The sequence below is a fragment of the Scomber japonicus genome, chromosome 7 (assembly GCF_027409825.1).
Source record: "Scomber japonicus isolate fScoJap1 chromosome 7, fScoJap1.pri, whole genome shotgun sequence".
Lineage (NCBI taxonomy): Eukaryota > Metazoa > Chordata > Actinopteri > Scombriformes > Scombridae > Scomber > Scomber japonicus.
The window spans coordinates 28,774,445-28,797,140 of record NC_070584.1 but is presented as its reverse complement, the minus strand read 5'-3'; the positions used below and the strand labels follow the sequence as shown (position 1 = coordinate 28,797,140).

At 37.7% G+C, this 22,696-nt stretch overlaps 1 protein-coding gene across 10 annotated transcripts in view; it reads left to right on the top strand.

The window, feature by feature from the left end:
* Nucleotides 1–20,590, top strand: part of LOC128361481 (complement factor H-like) — a 66,749-nt gene extending 46,159 nt beyond the window's left edge. For 4 of the 10 annotated variants that reach the window (XM_053321959.1, XM_053321958.1, XM_053321956.1 and 1 more), the window contains 13 exons: nucleotides 128–316; nucleotides 439–618; nucleotides 1,224–1,406; nucleotides 7,556–7,744; nucleotides 7,867–8,049; nucleotides 8,628–8,810; nucleotides 8,947–9,135; nucleotides 9,258–9,440; nucleotides 17,272–17,454; nucleotides 17,590–17,778; nucleotides 17,901–18,083; nucleotides 19,048–19,227; nucleotides 20,289–20,590. In XM_053321959.1, coding sequence (XP_053177934.1) covers nucleotides 128–316; nucleotides 439–618; nucleotides 1,224–1,406; nucleotides 7,556–7,744; nucleotides 7,867–8,049; nucleotides 8,628–8,810; nucleotides 8,947–9,135; nucleotides 9,258–9,440; nucleotides 17,272–17,454; nucleotides 17,590–17,778; nucleotides 17,901–18,083; nucleotides 19,048–19,227; nucleotides 20,289–20,473 — 2,399 coding nt within the window. In that variant the 3' untranslated portion in view covers nucleotides 20,474–20,590. Of the gene's footprint in view, nucleotides 1–127; nucleotides 317–438; nucleotides 619–1,223; nucleotides 1,407–7,246; nucleotides 7,430–7,555; nucleotides 7,745–7,866; nucleotides 8,050–8,627; nucleotides 8,811–8,946; nucleotides 9,136–9,257; nucleotides 9,441–17,271; nucleotides 17,455–17,589; nucleotides 17,779–17,900; nucleotides 18,084–19,047; nucleotides 19,228–20,288 lie in introns of all 10 variants that reach the window. The other 6 variants (XM_053321957.1, XM_053321964.1, XM_053321960.1 and 3 more) reach the window with 6 other exon arrangements.
* The last annotated feature ends 2,106 nt before the right edge of the window (nucleotides 20,591–22,696 follow it).

The following is a 22,696-nucleotide window of genomic DNA, read 5'->3' as shown; positions in this document are numbered from 1 at the left end:
AATTGAGTAATCCTGATTATTGGTTTTACTGACTAGTGGAAATTAGTGTTGGATAGTTGGATGTGTTGTAGTCTGTCTTGTTGCAACAAATTAACAAGCAATATGTTCAATTTCCCAACAAATGCAGCAATAAAATGTCAACTGACCCAACTTGAAGGAACCAGGTTTGACCCTCCTTACAAAAATTTGTTCTTGCCTGGGGAACGAGTAAGAGTCACTTGTGATGAGAAGTACTGGGTTTCTACACCTCAGGAAGTCTCAGCAGTGTCCACTTGCCAAGAGACTGGAGAGTGGACCATCAGACCGATATGCCTAGGTATAAAACTACATACACGTCGGTGCCAGAGACACCTCTGTATTTAAAAACCCATGATGATGATGATGATGGTTAATCTGAACCTGATCAATTGATACACACAATTATTTCTCTTATTCTAGAGGTTACCTGCTCCGATAGGCGACAACCATATATGGCTTACTGGCAGAGCGGTTGGTGGAGGTCACGGAAATTGGGTGCCACCAGGGAATTTGTCTGTGGGCGAGGCTACAAGAGTGCAGGTGGTGCTAGATCCGTCACATGCACCAGAGATGGGTGGAAACCAGATCCAGCTTGTCAAGGTATTATGAAGTTACTCTTAAATCTGTTTATTACATTCTTTTTAATTTTCAGTTCATATTTGTGAAAGTTGGCAAGTAGCTTTGAAAAATCAGGTGATGTCCAGAGTCCAATAAGCATGCAGGAATGACTATTACCTGTGAGCTAGGTGTTCAGTGTGGAGGTAAGAACATACATCTTCAACAAGTACAGTTTAAAGAGAAATTATAGTGTGTTTGGAGTTTCAGTGTGGTTTAATTCAGACATTTAAAATCATAAATATCTCATACTACAGCAGAATCTACAGTGATATAACATCAAAATTGCATTCAAAGTTTGCAGCTGGTGTAATAAAATAAAGGATGTGTATTGTTTAACTTGTTTAAATGGCCCAAACCTGTTTAGCAATTTGTTTCAATGAACTGTAAGTACAAATGTAGAAAACAACCATATTTTTAAAAATCTTTCTCAATGTAATATCAGTGATGTTAAAGTTAACCTGCTGTATCTCGCTTGTTATCATTGGCTTTGAATGTGTGTGTGTGTGTGTGTGTGTGTGTGTGTGTGTGTGTGTGTGTGTGTGTGTGTGTGTGTGTGTGTGTGTGTGTGTGTGTGCATTCTTCAACAGAGGTCACATGTGCACCGCCTAAGATTGAAAATGGTAATGTTCTTGATGAAAAACCTGTGTACCAAGAACATGAAATCTTGGAGTTTGAATGCGATCGTCAATATAAACGCAGTGATGAAAGACCTTCAAGATGCATCAAACACGGGACCACATCAGTTTGGAGCCCCACACCTTCGTGTGAACGTAAGTATGAATTGAGTAATCCTGATTACTGGTTTTACTGACTAGTGGAAATTAGTGTTGGACAGTAGGATGCGTTGTAGTCTGCCTTGTTGCAACAAACTAACAAGCAATATGTTCAATTTCCCAACAAACCACCAGTGATGTTAAAGTTAACCTGCTGTATCTCGTTTGTTGTCATTGGCTTTGAATGTGTGTGTGTGTGTGTCATATTTTAGAACATGTTACAAAAAAGAGCTTTCAAGACAGCATCAAGAGCATTTAGCATGAATTTGATGTATTTCCTAATTATATTTCTGTTGTAAGAGAAAATAATGCATTGAGAAATAATCCTTAGTATCTGTATTGTGATTTTAAAAAATACATTTAAAAATGTAAAAGTTTGGCAAATGACAGTTTTAGCACTAAAGTATCTAAGGATAAATGTCACAGATTATGTCAACCTGGCCACAATATTGTGTGATTCAAGAAATCTGGCCAATCCATAAGATGTGGCAGTGTATGTGAGTCATTCAGAAATGGGTCATAGTCTAATACCTAAACTTTTACCTTTTCTGTATCCATACATTTGAACCTAACAGAATCTGCATCGATGGTGAATGGACCGGACATATGAGATGCCTCAGTAAGTTACAATGGTTTGCAGACAGTTATGAGACAAGAATCAATGGTACAAATATGATTATTTAATAAACTCTGTGAAGTTATTACATTAGCAACCAAGCTAAGCAACAAGGTTTATTTGACCTCTATAACTCTTTGTTGAATGAATTGATGTACAAAACTGAAAACAAAATGTCAGGTTACCCAGTACAGAGGAAATAAAAAGAGGCTTGGAGAGTTATTGTAACTGAGTAATGGAGGCCAGCTGGCTAGGTCCATTTGGGACTCTCAAATCTACTACATTCTATTCAACAAGTGTATTTGCCTCAGTGGGCACCCTGTTTTCAAGTGTGAAATTGGTTCATTTTTGCCCCTTGTGGCCAAAAAAACTCTATGACTGTTGTCTTCTGTATGCTTCATGCTAAGTGTTTTTCAAACAGTACTTTTAAGTTTTACAAGAGAAAAGACTTTAAGGACATGGAGTAACTGGTTGCTTTGGCAAATGTGCATTTGGTTAACTGCCCCATCTCTGTTAAAGAGTAGAAACAGCCACTTTTTTATTGGAAAGCCCGGGACAGTCTCCCACACAGTGAATGAGACACTCCCGTTACCAGCTGGCTCACCAGTTGCGGTTGTTCACCAACTAGTCCTGTTAGTAGTCACTACATCACCAAGCTTCTTTATCCAAACTTTCACAAAGGTACGGATTGGTTAAAGATCCAGTATGTAAGATTTAGTGTCACCTAGTGGTGAGATTGCAGATTGCAACTAAATACCCCTCTCTATAGCCACTGTTTGATTTGTCTGCTCTGGGCTACTGTAGAAACATGGTGGCGCAATATGGTCGCTAGGTAGATATAAAGGGCTCATTCTCAGGTAACAAAAACACAATGATTCTTATTTTCAGGTAATTATGCAACCTTATTTATTTTTTACATATTCATTTCTGCCAAGTCCGATCCACTAGATGTCACTAAATTCTACACACTGCATCTTTAATGGTTGTTTTTACAATGTGCCTTACAGTAATTCTTTCCATTAATAAAATGTTATTTGTCCATTGTCTCTTGCAGAGCCCTGTATTTTGAATGAAGACAACACTAGACAACATAACATTACTTTAAAGTTGAGTGACAAGAAATTCTTTCTTCATGATGAAATAATAGAGTTTGAGTGTGCCCAAGGCGTACCTGTCGGTGACGTGGCAATGCGTCAGAGGTGTAATAGTGGTGTGGTTCTGCTGCCTACTTGCCAATAAGAGTTTTTGTTAACTGGAAGAAATGGACAGAGAAAAGAGTGACAGGAGTTTGTGTTTCATTTGCATCAGTGTTGTTTAATTTTCAATAAAACATTAATGTGTACTCAGATTATTTTCTGCTTCCATATATACAACATTATGTGAGCTAAAGTGTACAGATTTAAAGCACAAGCTAAATAGATCCAACTCGTGACACAGTACCTAGCATTTGCAATTGTTTTAGCAATTGCTAAAACTTCCCCAGCATGTACAATATTGATGTCAGCTATGAGGCCTCTCTTGCATTGTCATTATACAGCTGCATGTAACCCTTCAGAGCAGTATTGACAATTGGCTAATATGTTTTTAAATACACAAGAGGGGTTTGGAGTCTGAGCAATTTTTGTTTGTTGGTCCAAAAGGGGTGTGCTATACCAATCCAACTATCTAACACATGACATGAATTAGTTAGATGTTAAAGATTATTTTCCACACATCACCAAAACAATGTAGAAGCATGGTGATTCATTGTTATGTGCTGAGAGGAGCTGTATCAGCTTTTCAAACATAAACAATAACATACTTGTGTGAGAAACTGTACATTATCTTTAAATGAGAAATTTCAGATACCAGAAAGCACATTTGTTTTGCATCGGTCACCTCATAGAGTCACACTTAAGCCAAAGGCTACATGATCAATCTGCCTCACAGAGCGATTACATGAATTGAGAGTGTCAATCAATCTCTACTGGATCAAAATATGCTGGTTCAAACTACCAACCATGCAACACACCCCATTTGCCAATCCCAAAACCAAATCGCTCAGATTAATGGCAGTTTGTGTAAGATCTGTAAACAATTAATAATATTGCCATGCCAACAGCTCCAATTGTGGCAGACACCAATTCGATTTTAACCCCATTAGTAGCCAGCTCTACACACTGCACAGTGATTGATGTATGTTCATTTTTTTCTCTACACATTGCATCCAGATAGCCAGTATCTGTTTGCAGTCACGTCCAACAGTGTATGCAGCAGAGGTAAAGAGAGACCTGGATGAGCTCCACCTTCAGCAGGCTCCACTCTCCTGCAGTATAAAGGAATTGCATGAGTTTCATTTTTGGAGATTATTCAGGTATTATTCAGGTATTCTTGGGCAATGGGGGTCTGGCCTGATCAAGCTTTAGACTACACTGCTGCTCATTGTTCTCCTCCTCAGTGCCTGTATGAGTTCGCTGATTAAGCTGATGGTGAAGAATACCACTAAATACGTCATTCAGGTGTGTACAACATCCCAGGTGTGTACAACTGTTGACGCAAATGTTAACAATAATGTAACACAGAGATATTATGATTTTCATGGCTTTGAGGAGTAGTTACAACGTCTTGAGCTGGATGACCTCTCCTTGGAGGATGATGATGACGAGATCTCAGGTCTGTAAGCAAAAGTATCCAGATGAATGAATGGTGGAGTCAGATAGTGGAAGGTGTAAGTTGTCTGAGTGTTAAGTTGGAGCAATGCATATCACCTGCTGTCTGCAGATGAAACTCAGAGACTCCTGTATGTTCATGTACTTGTTTTATACTCTTTTTAAGGGTCTCATTGATGTAATGAGTCCAGATTGTTATTGTGTGTGTTCTAAATTCCAAATTTTTTACCATTAATCACATAACTTTTTTTTTTATCAGAGTAGTTTGAAATTTTGCTGATTTGTATAACCAAAATCATTCATCTTGATTTTATAAAACATGTATTTGATTTTGAAATAAACTGCAGCTGATGAAGAGGAGTTATGAGGATGAACCTGCGATGTTCAAATCTGTATAATTTGTTTCATAGCCGTATTAGCCCATCAATCACAAACAGTGACATTTATCCATGAAAGAAGTTAAGCTTTGGTTCCCCCTTTTCTTAAATAACAGTCACACATTTATTGTAATTTTATGCCAGCACCTGCTTTGCTTATTCTTTATTTTATATTGACTCTTGATGAGCAGAGTCAGAGCTGACTTGAAATGTAATTTATTTTGTTTGCTTTATCGATTGCTGCAAATGATTACCAGGGGAAAAAATAAAAAAATAAACATTTACGGCCTTTACAGGAATGCTCTGGATTTGTCACTGACTGATAAACATAGGAAACCATTGGATCACAAATTGCCTTTCAAAAAATATCTTTTCAAAAACATCCTACTGGAGTGATTATGTCATTTTGCTAAATTGTTAATAATAATTCAATTAGCTCATCTTGCAATATAAATCTAAGCCATACAGTATAGTGTTTTCAAGATTTTGTGAAGGATCATACAAGGTGCTGTGTGTGTGGTCACTGACACTGATATTGTATTTGGATGTGGGAACAGAATTGTGTAAATCATTGAGCAATCCCCTTTTTTTGACCTGTGTAATCCACAGCTCTTTGAGTGTATAATAGTTTTTCAGTGTCCAGTTACTAGTTCTGCTTGGCGGTTCTGGGTAATGAAGATAAAATGCACGTCATAACCCAAATCTGTGTCCTATTTTTGTGGATGCATACGGTGACCTTTGTGACAAGTCAAGGTAGGACCAACCTCATAAAGAAAATACATTCATTTGTCAGTTTGCGTTTGAGGTTTGAATGAGGTACTTGAGGTGATAACATCTGACAAAGGTGAGGGAAAAGAAATGTAATGTCATTTATCCACATTAACACTGGGAGAGGGTTTGCAGAAAATCCCAACAACAACTTAAACTGCTGTGGAGAAAAAATTTGACTTTTCTCTTGAATTTTGAAGGACCCTTCTAATGGAAACCCCTGTTTTAATGTTTGTTTGAGCACCTGAATATTATTTTAACACAGACTTGAAAAATTGTGAATGTGTTCTTTAAGAGTTATATGTGTAGAGAAGAACTGTATTTCTAACCTTCAGCAGTGTCTATTTGCTAAGGCAACAGGCAAATGGTATATGTACAGTCACATGTAATTGAAAATGGTTTTGTGCATGGACTGTACTCTGTCTTGTTACAACAAACTAACAAGCAATATGCTCAATTTCCCAACAAATACAGCAATAAAATGTAAAGTGGACTGACTAGAAGGAAGCAGACATGAACCTGCTTCCAAAAATGTGTTGTCACCGGGGGAAACAGTAAGTGTCACGTGTGATGATAAGTACTGGGTTTCTATACCTCAAGAAGTCTCAGCAGTGCCCACTTGCCAAGAGAACAGAGAGTGGACCTTCAGACCGACATGCCAAGATATAAAACTACATGCATGTCGGTGCCAGAGACAGACAATTATTCCCCTCTGTATTTATTAACCCATGAGGATGTTGGTTTATCTGAACCTGATCAATTGATACACAAAATTATTTCTTATTCTAGAGGTTACATGCTTCAATCTGCGACAGCCAAATATGGATTAGTGGTGGCAGAGATTGTCATTGGGTGACACCAGGAGTTTTAGCTGTAGGCGAGGCTACAAGAGTACAGAGTGCAAACTTCCTTTTTGGGACTTCCTGTTTGTGTTCCAGCAGTATCTCAGGCTTTAGACACACACACAATACTAGGGGGATCTTACTGTTAGTTTGGCTCTGCATATTAGATTAGAAAATCACCAGTCTTTTCCTTAAAAATCATTCATTAATACGGTCAGAAACAGGGAGTCAGAAGTATGGATATCACGACTAGATAAAAATGTCACAGTGGTAGGGTAGTAGACTTTTCAACTACAAGAAAACAGCAAAATAACGAGTGAATGAATTAAGATGAACCAAACCTGTTTAGCAATTTGTTTCAATGAACTGTAAGTACAAATGTAGAAAATAACCATATTTTTTTAAGTCTTCCTCAATGTAGTATCAGTGATGTTAAAGTTAACTTGCTGTCTATCATTTAATGTCATTGGCTTTGAATGTGTGTGTGTGTGTGTGTGTGTGTGTGTGTGTGTGTGTGTGTGTGTGTGTGTGTGTGTGTGTGTGTGTGTGTGTGTGTGTGTGTGTGTGTGTGTGAATTCTTTAACAGAGGTCACATGTGCACCACCTGAGATTGAAAATGGTAATGTTTTTGATGAAAAACCTGTGTACCAAGAACATGAAAACTTGGAGTTTGAATGCGATCGTAAATATAAACGCAGTGATGGAAGACCTTCAAAATGCACCAAACTGGGAATCACATCAGTTTGGAGCCCCACACCTTCGTGTGAACGTGAGTATGAATTGAGTAATCCTGATTACTGGTTTTACTGACTAGTGGAAATTAGTGTTGGGTAGTTGCCCTAACCCTAACCCAACAAACTAACAAGCAATATGTTCAATGTCCCAACAAATGCAGCAATAAAATGTATGGTGACCCAACTTGAAGGAACCAGCTTTGACCCTCCTTACAAAAATTTGTTCTCGGCTGGGGAAACAATAAGAGTCACTTGTGATGAGAAGTACTGGGTTTCTACACCTCAGGAAGTCTCAGCAGTGTCCACTTGCCAAAAGAACGGAGAGTGGACCATCAGACCGTTATGCCTAGGTATAAAACTACATACATGTCGATGCCAGAGACACCTCTGTATTTAAAAACCCATGATGATGATGATGATGGTTAATCTGAACCTGATCAACTGATACACACAATTATTTCTCATATTCTAGAGGTTACCTGCTCCGATAGGCGACAACCAAATATGGAGTCCTGGGAGAGCGATTGGTGGTGGCAGAGACCGACATTGGGTGCCACTAGGAGATTTACCTGTAGCGACGGCTACAAGAGTACAGGTGGTGCTACATCCGTCACATGCACCAGAGATGGGTGGAAACCAGATCCAGCTTGTCAAGGTATTGTGAAGTTAATCTTAAATCTGTTTATTACATTCTTTTTAATTTTCAGTTCATATTTGTGAAACTTGGGAAGTAGCTTTGAAAAATCAGGAGATGTCCAGAGTCCAATAAGCATGCAGAAATGACTATTACCTGTGAGCTAGGTGTTCAGTGTGGAGGTAAGAACATACATCTTCAACAAGTACAATTTAAAGAGAAATTATAGTGTAATTGGAGTTTCAGTGTGGTTTAAATAAATTTAAATAAATATTTCATACTACAGCAAAATCTACAGTGATATAAAATCAAAATCGCGTACAAAGTTTGCAGCTGGTGTAATAAAGTAAAGGATGTGTATTGTTTAACTTGTTTAAATGGCCCAAACCTGTTTAGCAATTTGTTTCAATGAACTGTAAGTACAAATGTAGAAAATAACCATATTTTTAAAAATCTTTCTCAATGTAATATCAGTGATGATAAAGTTAACCTGCTGTATCTCGCTTGTTATCATTGGCTTTGAATGTGTGTGTGTGTGTGTGTGTGTGTGTGTGTGTGCGTGTGTGCGTGTGTGCATGTGTGTGTGCATTCTTCAACAGGGGTCACATGTGCACCGCCTAAGATTGAAAATGGTAATGTTCTTGATGAAAAACCTGTGTACCAAGAACATGAAATCTTGGAGTTTGAATGCGATCGTCAATATAAACGCAGTAATGGAAGACCTTCAAGATGCACCAAACTGGGAATCACATCAGTTTGGAGCCCCACACCTTCGTGTGAACGTAAGTATGAATTGAGTAATCCTGAATATTGGTTTTTCCAACTAGTGGAAATTAGTGATGGACAGTTGGATGTGTTGTAGTCTGTCTTGTTGCAACAAACTAACAAGAAATATGTTCAATTTCCCAATAAATGCAGTAATAAAATGTAAAGTGAGCCAACTTGAAGGAACCAGCTTTGACCCTCCTCACAAAAATTTGTTCTCGCCTGGGGAAACAATAAGAGTCACTTGTGATGAGAAGTACTGGGTTTCTACACGTCAGGAAGTCTCAGCAGTGTCCACTTGCCAAGAGACCGGAGAGTGGACCTTCAGACCGATATGCCTAGGTATAAAACTACATACATGTCGGTGCCAGAGACACCTCTGTATTTAAAAACACATGATGATGATGATGATGGTTAATCTGAACCTGATCAATTGATACACACAATTATTTCTCTTATTCTAGAGGTTAAATGCTCCGATAGGCGACAACCAAATATGGACTACTGGGAGAGCGGTTGGTGGTGGTCGACACCGACATTGGGTGACACTAAGAGATTTAGCTGTAGGTACGGCTACAAGAGTGCAGGTGGAGCTACATCCGTCACATGCACCAGAGATGGGTGGAAACCAGATCCAGCTTGTCAAGGTATTGTGAAGTTAATCTTGTGTTTATTACATTCTTTCTTATTTTTCACTTCATATTTGTGAAAAAAATCTTTCTCAATGTAGTATCAGTGATGTTAAAGTTAACCTGCTGTATCTCGTTTGTTGTCATTGGCTTTGAATGTGTGTGTGCGCCATATTTTAGAACATGTTACAAAAAAAAGCTTTCAAGACAGCATCAAGAGCATTTAGCATGAATTTGATGTATTTCCCAATTATATTAAGTTACATAATAAGGATATTTCTGTTGTAAGAGAAAATAATGCATTGAGAAATAATCCATTGTATCTGTATTGTGATTTAAAAATACATTTAAAAATTTTAAAGTTTGGCAAATGACAGTTTTAGCACTAAAGTATCTAAGGATAAATGTCACAGATTATATCAACCTGGCCACAATATTGTGTGATTCAAGAATTCTGGCCAATCCATAAGATGTGGCAGTGTATGTGAGTCATTCAGAAATGGGTCATAGTCTAATACATAAAATTTTACCTTTTCTGTATCCATACATTTGAACCTAACAGAATCTGCATCGATGGTGAATGGACCGGACATATGAGATGCCTTGGTAAGTTACAATGGTTTGCAGACAGTTATGAGACAAGAATCAATGGTACAAATATGATTATTTAATAAACTCTGTGAAGTTATTACATTAGCAACCAAGCTAAGCAACAAGGTTTATTTGACCTCTGTAACTCTTTGTTGAATGAATTGATGTACACAACTGAAAACAAAATGTCAGATTACCCAGTACAGAGGAAATAAAAAAAGATGCTTGGAGAGTTATTGTAACTGAGGAATGGAGGCCAGCTGGCTAGGTCCATTTGGGACTCTCAAATCTACTACATTCTATTCAACAAGTGTATTTGCCTCAGTGGGCACCCTGTTTTCAAGTGTGAAATTGGTTCATTTTTGCCCCTTGTGGCCAAAAAAACTCTATGACTGTTTTCTTCTGTGTGCTTCATGCTAAGTGTTTTTCAAACAGTACTTTTAAGTTTTACAAGAGAAAAACTTTAAGGACATAGAGTAACTGGTTGCTTTGGCAAATGTGCATTTGGTTAACTGCCCCATCTCTGTTAAAGAGCAGAAACAGCCACTTTTTTATTGGAAAGCCCGGGACAGTCTCCCACACAGTGAATGAGACACTCCCGTTACCAGCTGGCTCGCCAGTTGCGGTTGTTCACCAACTAGTCCTGTTAGTAGTCACTACATCACCAAGCTTCTTTATCCAAACTTTCACAAAGGTACGGATTGGTTAAATATCCAGTATGTAAGATTTAGTGGCACCTAGTGGTGAGATTGCAGATTGCAACTAAATACCCCTCTCTAGAGCCACTGTTTGATTTGTCTGCTATGGGCTACTGTAGAAACATGGTGGCGCAATATGGCGACCTCTATGGATGAGGTCCCTAGGTAGATATAAAGGGCTCATTCTCAGGTAACAAAAACACAATGATTCTTATTTTCAGGTAATTATGCAACCATATTTATTTTTTACATATTCATTTCTGCCAAGTCCGATCCACTAAATGTCACTAAATTCTACACACTGTACCTTTAATGGTTGTTTTTACAATGTGCCTTACAGTAATTCTTGCAATTAATAAAATGCTATTTGTCCATTATCTCTTGCAGAGCCCTGTATTTTGAATGAAGACGACACTAGACAACATAACATTACTTTAAAATTGAGCGACAAGAAATTCTTTCTTCATGATGAAATAATAGAGTTTGAGTATGCCCAAGGCGTACCTGTCGGTAGCGTGGCAATGCGTCAGAGGTGTAATAGTGGTATGGTTCTGCTGCCTACTTGCCAATAAGAGTTTTTGTTAACTGGAAGAAATGGACAGAGAAAAGAGTGACAAGTTTCTATTTCATTTGCATCAGTGTTGTTGAATTTTCAATAAAACATTAATGTGTACTCAGATTATTTTCTGCTTCTATATATACAACATTATGTGAGCTAAAATGTACAGATTTAAAGCACAAGCTAAATAGATCCAACTCGTCACACAGTACCTAGCATTTGCAATTGTTTTAGCAATTGTTAAAACTTCCCCAGCATGTACAATATTGATGTCAGCTATGAGGCCTCTCTTGCATTGTCATTATACAGCTGCATGTAACCCTTCAGAGCAGTATAGACAATTGGCTAATATGTTTTTAAATAGCCTACACAAGAGGGGTTGGAGACTGAGCAATGTTTGTTTGTTGGTCCAAAAGGGGTGCGCTATACCAATCCAACTATCTAACACATGACACACGTGAATTAGTTAGATGTTAAAGATTAATTTCCACACATCACCAAAACAATGTAGAAGCATGGTGACTCATTGTTATGTGCTGAGAGGAGCTGTATCAGCTTTTCAAACATAAACAATAACATACTTGTGTGAGAAACTGTACATTATCTTTAAATGAGAAATTTCAGTTACCAGAAAGCACATTTGATTTGCATTGGTCACCTCATAGAGTCACACTTAAACCAAAGGCTACATGATCAATCTGCCTCTATCAGGAAGGAACTCAAGGAGAGGACTCGGATGCAGAGCTCTGGACCAGCTGACAACGCTTTATTCTCAAAAAATAGCAATGAACAAAAAGCGCCTCAATCGAGGGAAAAGCAAGGGGAAAAGGTGAACTAAACTTAGGAGCTCTGAAAAACTAAATGGCAAAAAAGTCTAACAAAAATCACTCTTCCGAGGAATTAACACACTACAAATTACATAAACTATGAACAATGACTATGAACTCTTACTAACTATGACAGGACACTTGTTCTCTGGACAACAGACAAGATACACTCGCACAGGACAAAGGGAGACGCAGACTATAAGCACACATAGAGGGAAATGGGGAACAGGTGGATACAATCAGGAATCAGTGAAGACAATCAGACTGGCGACACATGAGGAAGGGCAAGGCACTTGAAACGAGAGGAGAGTTGATACCAAAATAAAACAGGAAGTCACAAAACAAACATTGAGACAGGACAAAAACTCAACTTGACATTACCGGTGTGACAGCCTCACAGAGCGATTACATGAATTGAGAGTGTCAATCAATCTCTACTGGATCAAAATATGCTGGTTCAAACTACCAACCATGCAACACACCCACTTTGCCAATCCCAAAACCAAATTGCTCAGATTAATGGCAGTTTGTGTAAGATCTGTAAGCAATTAATAATATTGCCATGCCAACAGCTCCAATTGTGGTAGACACCAATTCGATTTTAACCCCATTAGTAGCCAGCTCTACACACTGCACAGTGATTGATGTATGTTAATTTTTTTCTCTACACATTGCATCCAGATAGCCAGTATCTGTTTGCATTCACACTCAAAGGCAAGCAGTATACCATGACGATTTTTGCTACAGGGTTTTGTCAAGAGTCCAGCAGTGTATGCAGCAGGGGTAAAGAGAGACCTGGATGAGCTCCACCTTCAGCGGGCTCCACTCTCCTGCAGTATAAAGGAATTGCATGGGTTTCATTTTTGGAGATTATTCAGGTATTCTTGGGCAATGGGGGTCCGGCCTGATAAAGCTTTTGACTACACTGCTGCTCATTGTTCTCCTCCTCAGTGCCTGTATGAGTTCGCTGATTAAGCTGATGGTGAAGAATACCACTAAATACGTCATTCAGGTGTGTACAACATCCCAGGTGTGTACAACTGTTGACGCAAATGTTAACAATAATGTAACACTGAGATATTATGATTTTCATGGCTTTGAGGAGTAGTTACAACGTCTTGAGCTGGATGACCTCTCCTTGGAGGATGATGACGACGAGATCTCAGGTCTGTAAGCAAAAGTATCCAGATGAATGAATGGTGGAGTCAGATAGTGAGAGGTGTAAGTTTTCTGAGTGTTAAGTTGGAGCAATGCATATCACCTGCTGTCTGCAGATGAAACTCAGAGACTCCTGTGTGTTCATGTACTTGTTTTATACTCATTTTAAGGGTCTCACTGTTGTAATGAGTCCAGATTTTTATTGTGTGTTCTAAATTGCAACATTTTTACCATTAATCACTCTGATAACTTTTTTTTTTATCAAAGTAGTTTGAAATGTTGCTGATTTGTATAACCAGAGTCATTCATCTTGATTTTATAAAACATGTATTTGATTTTGAAATAAACTGCAGCTGATGAAGAGGAGTTATGAGGATGAACCTGCGATGTTCAAATCTGTATAATTTGTTTCATAGCTGTATTAGCCCATCAATCACAAACAGTGACATTTATGCATAAAAGAAGTTAAGCTTCGGTTCCCCCTTTTCTTAAATAACAGTCACACATTTATTGTAATTTTATGCCAGCACCTGCTTTGCTTATTCTTTATTTTATATTGACTCTTGATGAGCAAAGTCAGAGCTGACTTGAAATGTAATTTACTTTGTTTGCTTTATTGATTGCTGCAAATGATTACCAGGGAAAAAATAAAAAAATAAATATTTACGGCCTTTACAGGAATGCTCTGGATTTGTCACTGAATGATAAACATAGGAAACCATTGGATCACAAATTGCCTTGCAAAAAATATATTTTCAAAAACATCCTACTGGAGTGATTATGTCATTTTGCTAAATTGTTAATAATAATTCAATCAGCTCATCCTGCAATATAAATCTAAGCCATACAGTATAGTGTTTTCAAGATTTTGTGAAGGATCCACAGTTTCATATAAGGTGCTGTGTGTGTGGCCTCTGACATTGTATTTGGAGGTGGGAACAGAATTGTGTAAATCATTGAGCAATCCTGTTTTTTTGTCTATGAAGTCATCCAGAGCTCTTTGAGTGTATAATAGTGTTTCAGTCTTCAGTTACTAGTTCTGTTTGGCGGTTCTGGGTAATGAAGATAAAATGCATGTAATAACCCAAATCTGTGTCCTATTTTTGTGGATGCATACGGTGACCTTTGTGACAAGTGAAGGTAAGACCAACCTCATAAAGAAAATACGTTCATTTGTCAGTTTGAGTATTTTTGCATTGTTTTATCAGACCATTTCAGTTTGAGTTGGACAGTTTATTGTTGTGATTACCATATAAAATGATTTAGATTTGTCTGTGTTTACTTTTGTCTCACAGATTGTACACGTGAAGCGTTTATAAACAGTCGCATGTATGATTCAAATTTTGACACAACTGAACTAGAGTCGAGCTACCCTCCTGGAAAACAAGTGAGAGTGGGCTGCAATGTTGGCTTTAGTGGCTTTTTCAAACTGATCTGTCTTGAGAATGGATGGAAAACTGTTGGTTCTAAATGTCAAGGTAAGTTACCATTTTTTACTGCTTGAAAGAGAGATAAACGCCAGAATATATTACATACAACATGTAATGCTGTATTAGTATCAATTCTGCTCAAGTGACTCAACTTGAGGTTTGAATGAGTTACTTGAGGTGATAACATCTGACAAAGGTGAGGGAAAAGAAATGTAATGTCATTTATCCACATTAACACTGGGATAGTGTTTGCAGAAAATCCCAACAACAACTTAAACTGCTGTGGAGAAAAAATTTGACTTTTCTCTTGAATTTTGAAGGACCCTTCTAATGGAAACCCCTGTTTTAATGTTTGTTTGAGCACATGAATATTATTTTAAGACAGACTTGAAAATTGTGAATGTGTTCTTTAAGAGTTATATGTGTAGAGAAGAACGGTATTTCTAACGTTCAGCAGTGTCTATTTGCTAAGGCAACAGGCAATGGACAAACAAGCCATTATACCAAAGTTTAAAACTACACTAACTTTAGTTGCAGGGGCATGATGATGAGATAAAGACGATGAGAAAATGTTTTAAAATAGGCCTTTTTTTGTCTCATATCAGAATATTCTGTAGTTATACTTCATTTGCCTTCTCATGAACAAATGGTATATGTACAGTCACATGTACAGTTCCTTTAAAAGTATTCATTAATGTGGTCAGACACAGGGAGTCAGAAGTATGAATATCACAACTAGATAAAAAGGGTAGTAGACTTTTCAACTACAAGAAACAGCAAAATAACGAGTGAATGAATTAAGATGAACCCAACATGTTTAGCAATTTCTTTCAATGAACTGTAAGTACAAATGTAGAAAATAACCATATTTATATGTAGTATCAGTGATGTTAAAGTTAATTTGCTGTATATCATTAGATGTCATTGGCTTTGAATGTGTGTGTGTGTGCTGTTGGAAATATTTAAAAAACCTATACCTGCTTGTTTGCTCAGTTTTTCAACCATGTTTCTCCTTCCAGCCCAACAGTGCCCAGTGATTCGTGTGGAAAATAATGTCCAGGTGATTGGAGACCTAGAGGAAGGGAACTATGGCAATGTGATACGATTTAGCTGCAAGATCAGGAATCAAATCCTGGAAGGGCCTTCAGAGATCTATTGTGATGAAAATGGACAATGGAGTGGCACAGCTCCAATATGTAAAGGTACATGCAGCTGTCAAAAGTAAAAAGAGCAAGTGCAGGGAAGTCTGTCTTTTAGAAAAGGTTAGGACGAAAAGAGAGTGAGAGAGGTAAACACAGATTCATACATGCATACATACAGGCATAAAACACCATAGCAAAAGTAACTACTACATAACATGAACGGCAATATTACCGTAAAAGCAAAGAGGAACTGGGACATGCCCATGTGATTTTCATGGTCTTGAACATCTTAGAGGAAAGGCAAGTAAAGTTTATTCTTATAGCACATATAAATGTAAAATTATAAAAAATATATTTAATTACTATTAGACATTAATAATAATAATTAAAGCTGCAAGCAGCGATGAACGAGCCCTCGCCACCCCATGAATGTTGGTTTACAGATACAATAGGGCTTCGGGCTGGTCAGTGCTCGGGCCCTAATAATAAGTTAAAAAAAGAAATGAAATGGGAGAGAAAAAGGTGTCAGTGCAGTTACAATTTAGTGTAAGAAAATAATCAACGTCTTCAAATTTGATTTAATAAAAGTCAGCAGGAAGCAGACAACAGCTAATTCAGTTACCTTTGATTTCTTTTATTATGTCTAAACAAAACCTGGATGACTAACTACCTAGCAGGCATAAACTGAAATCCTAAAACTAACCTATGAATAATATTAATTTAAAAAATAAACTCTGTTCTAAGCAGCAAATATCACCAGTAGTCTGGGGTTTAATCTTTTCATCTCCCTGTGAGGAATTTGAAGTATTTCCTTTGCCGTATTTTGCCTCAATTTCGAAGCCAGGAGAGATGTGACAGGGAATTACAAAAACAGAGAAGTGATTAAATGCAAAAAAGAAAAAGAAGCCCCCAGCTGCTTAACAACTGAGGATGTTGCAAGTGGATGGTCAGTTTATTGAACCCTGCTCTGCTTGTCTCTCTAATCAACAGGAAGTCTGGTCAACGAGCTTTATAGCAAGAAAACAGGAAAAGTAGAATTGCTCAGATTTAATTGTCCGGAATGAGAAAAGCAATTCTGTTAAGATATCAACTATGATGATTGTTTTCAGTCTTTTTTTTTTTTTTTTTTAAATTCTTACTCAATGTAGTATTGGTGATGTTAAAGTTAACCTGCTATATATCATTTGTTGTCATTGGCTTTGAATTCAATCCCATAAAACCATACAATGTTTTCAAATGTGTTTGTTTAATCTGAAATCAGATGAAACGTTACAGCTCATTTGCCTTTTTGTAGTTATGTAATTATATCCATGATTGTGTGTGTGTGTGTGTGTGTGTGTGTGTGTGTGTGTGTGTGTGTGTGTGTGTGTGTGTGTGTGTGTGTGTGTGTGTGTGTGTGTGTGTGTGTTTGTGTGTGTGTGTGTGTCTCTGCATTCTTCAACAGAGGTCACATGTGCACCACTTAAGATTGAAAATGGTAATGTTCTTGATGAAAAACCTGTGTACCAAGAACATGAAATCTTGGAGTTTGAATGCGATCGTAAATATAAACGCAGTGATGGAAGACCTTCAAAATGCACCAAACAGGGAACCACATCAGTTTGGAGCCCCACACCTTCGTGTGACGGTAAGTATGAATTGAGTAATCTTGATTACTGGTTTTACTGACTAGTGGAAATTAGTGTTGGACAGTTGGATGTGTTGTAGTCTGTCTTGTTGCAACAAACTAACAAGAAATATGTTCAATTTCCCACAAATGCAGCAATGAAATGTCAAGTGCACCAACTTGAAGGAACCAGGTTTGACCCTCCTTACAAAAATGTGTTCTCGCCTGGAGAAACAGTAAGAGTCACTTGTGATGAGAAGTATGGGATTTCTACACGTCAGGAAGTCTCAGCAGTGTCCACTTGCCAAGAGACCGGAGAGTGGACCTTCAGACCGATATGCCTAGGTATAAAACTACATACACGTCGGTGCCAGAGACACCTCTGTATTTAAAAACCAATGATGATGATGATGATGGTTAATCTGAACCTGATAAATTGATACACACAATTATTTCTCTTATTTTAGAGGTTACTTGCTCCGATAGGCGACAACCAAATATGGAGTACTGGGATAGCGGTTGGCGGTGGCAGAGACCGACATTGGATGCCACTAGGAGATTTCGCTGTAGGTACGGCTACAAGAGTACAGGTGGTGCTACATCCGTCACATGCACCAGAGATGGGTGGAAACCAGATCCAGCTTGTCAAGGTATTGTGAAGTTAATCTTGAATCTGTTTATTACATTCTTTTTATTTTTCACTTCATGCAGAAATGACTATTACCTGTGAGCTAGGTGTTCAGTGTGGAGGTAAGAACATACATCTTCAACAAGTACAGTTTAAAGAGAAATTATAGTGTGATTGGAGTTTCAGTGTGGTTTAATTCAGACATTTAAAATCATAAATATCTCATACTACAGTAAAATCTACAGTGATATAAAATAAAAATTGCATTCTAAGTTTGCAATGAAATAAATGATGTGTATTGTTTAACAATTCGTACTTAATGCCCCATCTCTATCATCAAGATGTGCATCTTCAAAATCCTGCTCTCTTCCTCTTTTTGACCTGTGAAAGTCCAACTGCCAAAAACAAAGCTTTTTGCCTCTCAGGATATATCGATAACATTTCCTGGAATTGAGTATAAATCAAAGAAAACAAACTGTTCTTTCTGATAAGGTGTAAATCATACATTATTAACTATACATTTTCAAGTATTATGTATAGTATATAACCCCCCCCCCCCTCCCCAACACACACACCACACACACCACACATACCACACACTTCTGAAACCAATCCAATACTCTCGTTTGAAGATATACAATTTTGATGAGGCTAGGCTTAGTAAAATTAACTTACTGGGATTAAGAAATGTGTCATATTTTAGAACATGTTACAAAAAAGAGCTTTCAAGACAGCATCAAGAGCATTTAGCCTGAATTTGATGTATTTCCTAATTATATTAAGTTACATAATAAGGATATTTCTGTTGTAAGAGAAAATAATGCATTGAGAAATAATCCTTAGTATCTGTATTGTGATTTTAAAAAAATACATTTAAAAATTTAAAAGTTTGGCAAATGACAGTTTTAGCACTATATGTGTCATTCAGACATGGGTCATAGTCCAATACCTAAACTTTTACCTTTTCTGTATGCATACATTTTTAGAGCTTTTGGGTTGCGAGCCACCACCAGCCCTTGATCATGGAGACATCAAATACACTATCAAAAGTCAGTACAACCATAATGAAAGGGTTGAATACATGTGTCAGTTGTACCACACCATGGAGGGTGAACCTAACAGAACCTGCATCGATGGTGAATGGACCGGACATATGAGATGCCTTGGTAAGTTACAATGGTTTGCAGACAGTTATGAGACAAGAATCAATGGTACAAATATGATTATTTAATAAACTCTGTGAAGTTATTACATTAGCAACCAAGCTAAGTAACAAGGCACTGTAGAGGTTTATTTGACCTCTATAACTCTTTGTTGAATTAATTGATGCACACAACTGAAAACAAAATGTCAGATTACCCAGTACAGAGGAAATAAAAAGAGGCTTGGAGAGTTATTGTAACTGAGGAATGGAGGCCAGCTGGCTAGGTCTATTTGGGACTCTCAAATCTACTTCATTCTATTCAACAAGTGTATTTGCCCCAGTGGGCACCCTGTTTTCAAGTGTGAAATTGGTCCATTTTTTCCCCTTGTGGTCAAAAAAACTCAATGACTGTTTTCTTCTGTGTGCTTCATGCTAAGTGTTTTCAAACAGGACTTTTAAGTTTTACAAGACAAAAGACTTTAAGGACATGGAGTAACTGGTTGCTTTGGCAAATGTGCATTTGGTTAACTGCCCCATCTCTGTTAAAGAGCAGAAACAGCCACTTTTTTATTGGAAAGCCCGGGACAGTCTCCCACACAGTGAATGAGACACTCCCGTTACCAGCTGGGTCGCCAGTTGCGATTGTTCACCAACTAGTCCTGTTAGTAGTCACTACATCACCAAGCTTCTTTATCCAAACTTTCACAAAGGTACGAATTGGTTAAAGAGTCAGTATGTAAGATTTAGTGGCACCTAGTGGTGAGATTGCAGATTGCAACTAAATACCCCTCTCTAGAGCCACTGTTTGATTTGTCTGCTCTGGGCTACTGTAGAAACATGGTGGCGCAATATGGTCGCTAGGTAGATATAAAGGGCTCATTCTCAGGTAACAAAAACACAATGATTCTTATTTTCAGGTAATTATGCAACCATATTTATTTTTTACATATTCATTTCTGCCAAGTCCGATCCACTAGATGTCACTAAATTCTACACACTGCACCTTTAATGGCTGTTTTTACAATGTGCCTTACAGTAATTCTTTCCAGTAATAAAATGTTATTTGTCCATTGTCTCTTGCAGAGCCCTGTATTTTGAATGAAGACGACACTAGACAACATAACATTACTTTAAAGTTGAGTGACAAGAAATTCTTTCTTCATGATGAAATAATGCAGTTTGAGTGTGCCCATGGCGGACCTGTCGGTAACATGGCAATGCGTCAGAGGTGTAATAGTGGTGTGGTTCTGCTGCCTACTTGCCAATAAGAGTTTTTGTTAACTGGAAGAAATGGACAGAGCAAAGAGTGATGTACTGATAATCTGTTTCATCTGCATCAGTGTTGTCAACTGTGAATTTTCAATAAAACATTCATGTGTACTCAGTTTGTTTTCTGCTTCTGTATGTATAATATTATTAGAGCTAAATTGTACAGATTTAAAGCACAAGCTAAATAGATCAGACTAGTGACACCTGAGAGATAATTACTGGTTTGAATGATGGAATTATTTAAATGCACAATTTAACCAACATTACAGTATATTGTTTATTTGGTGTTTAGTTACATTTATCACCAATATACTGTAGAACCAATAGGCATGCATTGGTCTATCTAGCAATTGGTCCACTACTTTGGGTTGCCATGACATTTTGTAAAGACAATCATGGTCCCCACAGGATGAACCCTATTCTAACAATGGTGATCCCAGGCTTGTCTTTCACTAGCTCCATGCGGTTGACATTTGTTATGGATTATAATGAAACTTAGGTCAATTTCTTTGCCTAAGAACTTACATAATTTACAAGTACTGTACTTTTATCAGAAAGCAATACATCTCCATCCTCAAGATTTGTGCTTTCACAATGAGTAAAGCAAGTTCGAGCTACTTTACATTATGTTATTGCATTCAACACAATGACACTGCACTAGATGGACACAAGGTCAAAATGAAAACTGACTCAATTATAGTTTTTTGATTCGTATACCAGCTTTGAAAAGCAAAGCAATTCACAAGTGTTCCAGGAATCATTTCTCCACAATCTGGAGACAGTGTCCATGCCATTCTTGTCCCAGCTGCAACATAAAATGCTGATTCTCTACTTCTTACTGGCACCAAAAAAGAGAAATCATGCCCACCTCCCTGTGTAGCCTATACATTAATTTAAACTTCACCCTTTTCTTGGGCTTGCACCTTCATACAGCGCAAACCTTTTAAAGGATAAGGCTCTGTCTTGATTTTCTATACTTTTTCTTATTGTCAGCAACTCTCATTTGCAGAGGCAAATCCGCAATGAACTCCAGACTGCACCTGCGCTGTTTTAGCACCTGGATAGTCGACCGGCCTCTTTCAGATTATAACAAAGCCTCTCACTTTCAAATCCTTTCACACCCACCTGAAAAGACATTTCTTATTATCTGTGCTCCTTGTCCCTGCACACTTTATTTTTAAATTGTTCAGCATTTTGGTTATTATTATTTTGTGCTTTATCAACAAAGTGTCTTGTCTAAACTTGCACCATCATTGCCTACATTCTTTCAGAGCCTGTAGGCTGTGAGAGTCCACCCCCTCTTAAAGATGGAGACCTCAAATACACCATGTAAAGTCAGTACAACCACACTGAAACCATTGAATACATGTGTCAGAAGTACTTCACCATAGACGGTCAGTCTTACAGAACCTGCATCAATGGTGAATGGACCACATAGATGAGATGTTGCAGTAAGTTACAAATGTCCTCATATTTATATTTCATATGGCAATGTGTGTGTTATGAAGTGTGTAATAATAGGTTGATGAAGAAGGAAGCCACCGCTGGCATGTCTCACTTGTATATTTTAAAGGTTTTATTACAAAAGAGAACAGTGTCAAACATCCAATTCTCTCTGCCTGTTTGTATCCCTAACCTAAGTATAGTTCACCATCTCTATAAGCTCCACCTTCTGAACTTCTGGTTAGTCAAGAGACACAGCCCTGACCCTTAATATATTACTAGTTTTTAACAAATGGTCAGTCTGAAGAAATAGCCTGTGGTCCGTCCTTTATGGCTAACTTTAATTTTTATCCTAAGTAAAACCCTCTGTTCCATGACATATGACTTTTAACCTTAAACCTAAGTAAACATCTGGCTTTTGGAAGACATACCACAAGACAGAGACAGGATGTCACAAGACATCACATAACAAAGGACAAAGACTTAGATATAGGATTAGATACTACAGTTATAAATCAATACTTTTACAATAGCAGTCATTTTATGCTGCGGCAGGCTGCTGCTTGCACAGAACAAGCGTTAAAAACCCATTATTAGTATGCTACCTGTTAGGTGATGTGGTGTCAATACATGTTGATTGTGTCTGATGAATGTGTAATTGTGTTTGTTGGCAGGTTCAAGATAACATTGTATGGTGACAATACATCAGTGATGTGTTTATAGCTTTTCATGTTGCCCCCAAGTGGTCATGTATATGTATACATCTCAGAAATTGCGGA